The 6,668-nt window shown below is 39.9% G+C and overlaps 1 protein-coding gene across 1 annotated transcript in view; it reads right to left on the bottom strand.

Annotated features, from left to right (window-relative positions):
- Positions 1-3,040: 3,040 nt before the first annotated feature.
- The window catches only part of LOC134741557 (tyrosine-protein phosphatase 10D-like), a 71,454-nt gene continuing 67,826 nt past the window's right edge, over positions 3,041-6,668 (bottom strand). Inside the window, exon 28 of the mRNA XM_063674383.1 lies at positions 3,041-5,751. Coding sequence (XP_063530453.1) covers positions 5,720-5,751 — 32 coding nt within the window. The 3' untranslated portion in view covers positions 3,041-5,719. The remainder of the gene's footprint in view (positions 5,752-6,668) is intronic.

Here is a 6,668-nt window from a genome sequence, read left to right as displayed (position 1 = left end):
GGGATGAATGTGATTTTCCTGGTTGTTACTGACTGACAGATTGGTTTGACCAACTACAGATCTCGTTCAAACAATTTTCGGTGGAAGATTGCATAGTATGTACATCATATATTTTTTTTAGTTTTATCACACTTATTTTAGAAGTTACAGGGGGGGGGGGGGCGACGACGACGACGACACACATTTTACCACTTTGGAAGTGGAAGTGTCTTTTGCCATTTGGCTACGGAACCCTAATACTCATCCTTTTCTTTTGGGTGCTAGTACTAGTGTAAGACAAAGATAGTATGATTCTCTTTGTCCATGATTAAAATGAGACAGTCCTTTGACAAACTATAATTATGTTTGCACCGACTTGAACACAACAAAGTGAAAGTGTGAAGACTGGTGAAGACACTTTAAGGGTTCTCCACACTCGTGCGCGAATCGCGGCGCGAAGCCGCGAACGCGAGTGTGAAGTCTAGTTAGCTAGTCAGCGAAATCGACTCCACACTCGCGTTCGCGTCTTCGCGCCGCGTAGTCTGGAGCGGCCTTAATGAAGATAAACGGCATTTTTTCATAGTTAGACCAAGCTAAGTTAGCAGCGATTTTGATAGCCCAGACTACCTATTATACTTACTTTACTGGCCCAGACGGTGCAATGCAACTGGTGCAATGCAAGTGTTATGTTAAACGTCAAACGTCTATGAGATTAATAAGGGTCCTCCACACTCGTGCGCGAATCGCAGCTTCGCGCCGTGATTCGCGCATGAGTGTGGAGGGCCCTTGACGTTTAAATAACACTATCACCCATGGAGACTGTATAAAGGAGCTAAATCTCTATGTATGAAAAGTGTCCATCAAAAAACAGTAATTAGGCGGCGCCACCATGCACCGAAATACTACCAAAATCAGCCTACGTAATTTGGTAGGGTTATTTGTTGCCTTATATGGTTCATGTTATACTCATGTCCCAGAGCCTAACTAGCGCCACCGGAGAGATTAGGAACTATTATTTAAAGCTTAACGCGGTCACTTTTACAACAATTCTGCCATAAGAGATTGCGATCCTTTCTATACCATCCATACTATCACCGTCTGGTCTATCAAAATCGCAGGCAACTTAGCTTGATCCATAGACATAGTATATACAAGTAGTTATAGACGCGCTACCGAGCGACCGGGGGTAAGAGAAAGAATATTCAGATAAATTTTGGGCAGCATAGGATTTTTTCTCTTTCACTCTTATAAATTTCGGTATTTCGCCATCGCCTCCTACCTATGATGCCACCCGGTCGGTGACAAGGACAAAGCATGGCACTATTTTCTCTTTCCTCTTATAGGAATCGCAATAAGACTATCTTTCTCTATCAAATAGTGTCAGGCCCTTGATGCCACCCGGTCGGTGATAAGGACAAATCATGCCACTATTTTCTCTTTCCTCTTACGCGCCATCCACACTCTCCACGAGGCTACAGGCCTACAGGAGGGAACGGGAGTACGAGAGTGTGGACGGTGCGCTCGTGTCCCCTCGTCTCGCCTCGCTGTCGCTCCGCTTGTTGTCGGTTTTTCGGACGCGAGTCAAAGGACGCGAGGGGTGAGGCGAGGGAACCATCCACTCTCGCATTCGCTCACTTTGTGTTTGCTGCTGCCACGCTGCTGCAGAGTAACGAGCTAACCTACGTGTTATTTTTTTTTATAGTGACGTAGTGGAGTAACGAGATGTGTTCCACTTTCCACTTTTATGGAGTTCTACCAAATGGAACCAGTAATTTGGGATCCCAAAAACCGCCAAGACTCGCGCCGAGCGCCTCTAGGAGGCGCCTCGCGAGAGTGTGGATGCGGCATTATAGGAATCGCAATAAGACTTATCCATGGAGACTATATAAAGGAGCCAAATCTCTATGTATGAAAAGTGTCCATCAAAAAACAGTAATTAGGAGGCGCCACCATACACTGAAATACTACCAAAAACAACCTACGTAATTTGGTCGGGTTATTTGTTGCCTTATATGGTTCATGTTATACTTATGTCCCAGAGCCTAACTAGCGCCACCGTAGAGATTAGGAACTATTATTTAAACTGAAAGCGGTCACTTTTGCAACAATTCTGCCATAAGAGATTGGCATCCTTTCTATACCATCCATAGTCAGGCCCTAGTTGTGACAGACTGACAGACAGACAGATGCACGAGTAATCCTATAAGGGTTCCGTTTTTTCCTTTTGAGGTACGGAACCCTAAAAATGGTCCAAAACGCGAATACTAGCGTCACAAATTGGTATTATTGCGTCCGCGCCCCATTTTATCGGCAATATCGGTCATAATCGGCCTGATTTGATCGGACAATTTAATCAGATTGGCGAAAAAGTGTCCTCGTCTGGACAGTCCTTTAAGCCATCACATCACTAGCTCTATCTTTGTCATATCATATGTGTTTGGGCGATTTTCTATAAAAAATATACTTTTTCTACTCGTCGACTGTAATTGTTGAATTAAGATATACCTACCAAACCTTAATTGGGTAGTTTTCATGTATCGCGGTCAAGAGAATGAAACAAAACAATAGGTTGTATAGTAGAAACAGTTGCTTCATAAGTCAGAAACGCGCATGTGACACCCTTAATCCATAGACTACGAAACCCGCTTAGCGTTGCTTGTTATTGTCCATAGGCTACGGTGGCCAAAATCGAGAAAAAACTGTCTAAAAATTGAATTTAGCGCGGAGCTGCTACCAGGGCCTCATGCGTTACGAGGCGGTGTCGTTGACCAACCCGCCGGGGGCGCCGGGCCCGGCGGCCGGGGCGCGTACGAGTATGAAGGTATCGCGGGCCGCGGCAGCTCGCGTATCTTAGATGTATACTTTTGGTTTGTTTACCTATATGATTCTACTAGTTTAAAGTATAATTTTTGTTGACTCGTGGAAAAAGTATTGTATACAATAGTGATATAATCAAGCTTTTCAATCTCGTACACAATTAAGGCTACTCAGCAACTGAAAATCTCTCCATTATGTCACGACTGTATAAAATACTATTGGAGTAGCATAATAAAACACAAAATAGGTACAAAAATACGTGTATTTATTACACAAGTGCTTATTGTAAGTTAATTGTACCTAAATCAACGTTAGTCAGAACCATGTTAGACACAGAACTGAGCGTTCCCAACGCTCCGAAGGATTAGTAGTTATTTCAATAATGTTACAATATAATATAATGGACGGTCTCCACGTGTGAGCTGCTGCTGCACATGCTGCATAACATAATAGGTCTACCGTTTAACTGAGGCGGTTGGTAAGAATTATTGTGGTCAGCTCAGCTATGGACTGGTTGAAGACTTTGCTGCATGAAGCCGATTTGTATTTGAGGTAACAACTTATAAACTAGTGGCTCTGTGCGCTGTAGACCTCGCGAGCATAGTTAAAAACAGAACAAATATATGCCATTTCGAAAAAAATTAAAAAACTATCGACAAAAAATATATATTAATATATTAATATAAAAAAAAATGTCATTGTTCTATAGTCTTATGTAACGTATGTATGTTTGTAAGCATGATTGATACTTAGGTACTTTATTAGTTTTGTATCCAATTGTTACTTTTGTGTATCTTCCTATTTATAGGCAGTGCCGAACAAGCCCTGTTTCTACTTGTTATCAATATCAGTATGTTATAATTAATGGAACTTATAGGTCTTATTCTATATCTGCAAGTATAAACTTATCTGTATGTGACTGTTTGTTTCCTAAATAAAAAAAAAAAAAAAAAATATCGAACCTGTTTACAAATATCACGAGAATCGGTTGAGATTTGCGTCATGTATCCGGACATATGAACACATTTTTGCCCGAGCTGAAACGGAGACCTTCGCTAACTCTCGGTCAACTCGTTTTAGTCCCAAAACTCAGGTAACTTCAACTAGAAAATTACCGCGCAACTTCTTTACCAACCGCCTGAGTTAGTGGTAAACCTATAGTTGCACACACGTTCCTTAGGCCCCATAAAACACGAGCGCTTTTTCAACGCGCGTTAAAAAAGCGCTTGAATCCGTCCGCACGCTAAATTCGATTTTACCACAACGGTTAGACCCCAACCCCATTCGCACGAGAGCTTAAAAAGCGTTGCGTGTGTGACGCACCCATAAGTAAGAGCGAAAAAGAGATATCGCTTTCTCGCTCTTACTTATATGGGTGCGTCGCACACGCAACGCTTTTAAGCTCTCGTGCGAATGGGGCCTTAAAGTCTAAAATCCAACAAAGATTGATAAAAAGCGCCACCGCTATCGTGTGAGTAAATTAAATACACATGTATCCATTTGTGTCAATCAAACGCTTTTTTAAAGCGCGTTGTAAAAGCGCTCGTGCGTATGAGGCCTTAACTATGCAACTAGACAAACAACTACGAATATTCCTTTGAGAAACATCGCTGAGCAGACGACTAAATTTATATTTAAGTACACATTTGAGATGCCGTTGTCGTTATAATATAAAATAAATAACATCTAAAAGTCAATATTTTAAATTAATCTAGATTCAACATGATTTTATCAAGGTACATGGACACAATGCGGATTAAGCAGTAGCTAAGTGGACCAGGTGTTCAAGATTATCTGTACACGACAATTTGTTAAGAGAAAGTAAGGGAGAGAGAGAGAGAGAGAGAGAGATATTAGTTTTGCATAATATTTTGAACACCCGGCTCGCTTATTAGCTTCTGCTACTGACTATACACTCCTAGCTACTTATATACAAATCATTTAAAAATTGGTCCTTTTCATTCCGTCAACGACGCATATAAAAATATATGAATACAAAAGTTTTTAACTTATATATAACTATAACGAGAGAATGTATACAGGGTGACCTTAGCCATTGGACAAACCCTGAAATCCCACGTAGGGGAATGCTCTAACGTTAGTTCCAATGATCGACATCAAAAAGAAACGTACTGTATTAATCATTGGCAGTGTTTTTGACAACCTGTTCGAAAATGTGCGGCAATGGTGACATTTGTCAAAAACTGTATTCTTCTTCTTCTTCTTCTTTTAAAATTATGACTTCAGCCCAGTGGGACTATTTCGCCAGTATCAAGGTATTAAGAGGTTTAAAAACGACAAAAATTGTACGGTTGTACAAGACAGTGTACGGTGATTTGTTAGCTCATGTAAATCGATAGCTAGACTTTACAAGAAGCACGTGGACTACCGGCCGTTGACTCCAAGATGGTGGTTAAACGTGCTTCAAAATTAATTCTCCATTCACTGCACACTACCACATTAGTTTACTGTATAATAAGCTATCGATATTACACTTTAAACAATATTAATGAGCAAAAAACAAAGTAATTAATCACGATGCTAACTATCAAGATGGCGCTCGAACCGGAAGACCAAAATAAAACTGTATTAATCATTGGCAGTGTTTTTGACAACCTGTTTGAAAATGTGCGGCAATGATGACAAAAATGTTGTCAAAAGTCAGAATCTAATTAATGTCATAAATAAAAAAGAGAATCAATAAGGTCGACGAAGGTTTCATACTATTTATTACCTCAGGAGCTATTAAAACATACAGGCTGCTCCAAAGTAAAAAAATCGTAATTTGTTAAATTTCTTCGTAACCGCTACACCGGTTGTTATGATACTTGTTATACTGATTCTAAATACCCTAATGCATATGTACATTTCGGCTTTGTCCAATGGCTAAGGACACCTGTACATATAAGTTAAGTGCGACGTCTCACATGCCGGACTCTGCGATGCCCTCGTCGTCTGAAAAATAAAAATAAATCTCACAATATACCTATATTTAAAGTAATACAAAATAATCATTTTGAAAAATTGTAAATGCAGTTCTGGAGTATAGTTTGAAAAGTGGCGTCAGTTTTAAATTACGCCCTTTTAAAATGAACTATTTAAAATGGTTCTTTCCTCTGAACAAAGAGATATAACTCCGTAATAGATGGATACAGTCTAAGGAAAAAACGTGCCTCGAAAATCACGAAAATTTGATTCTCAATCAGATGGCGCTACTACCTTTGGCCTTCTCTCGTATAGAGGGCGTTGACGGTTTCGTTTGTTATTTAACAATTTTAACGCATATCAGTGAAAGAACATGGGTCAAAATAATAAAAATAATTAATGCAAATAAAAAAAAAGATCCATATTTAAATACATTTTATCGTATTTTTATACATCTTCATTTTTAGTTTTAAAGTGTGTCGATAGATGGCAGTGAATTTACTGTGGTTACAAAATTTACTATGACAGTACCACTCTATAATATTATATCCTCTTTGGTCTGAATAATTGGGCTATCACGAAAAAAAAAATTGGGTCGCTTAAAACTTCATCTTCTTTCTAAGTTTCTAACCAGGCGGCCTAGCCAAGGTGACGATCGCTTGCGCTTCGCTATCGAATCGCTTTGTGTCTCTATCACTCTTCCATATTAGTGTGACAGTGACAGTTGCGTTTCGTTCGCTACGTAGCGTTAGCGATTGGCATGTTGTCTACGGAGGCAGCTTATACAAAAATAGTTGAAAATATGAAATATTGTAAATTTCAGCCCTTGTGGGCCTTGGGGTTCTGTTCAGAGACCGATCTCTTATTTTATTGTCACTGGGTGGTCACTGGCATGTAAAACCGGTTTAAACAAGCGATGCCGTCAGTGACCGCTTCCATGCATCAAG

This window comes from Cydia strobilella, chromosome 5 (assembly GCF_947568885.1).
Source record: "Cydia strobilella chromosome 5, ilCydStro3.1, whole genome shotgun sequence".
In the NCBI taxonomy this organism is placed as follows: domain Eukaryota; kingdom Metazoa; phylum Arthropoda; class Insecta; order Lepidoptera; family Tortricidae; genus Cydia; species Cydia strobilella.
Note: the sequence above shows the minus strand (reverse complement) of the source record. Positions and strands in the feature narration are given on the sequence as shown.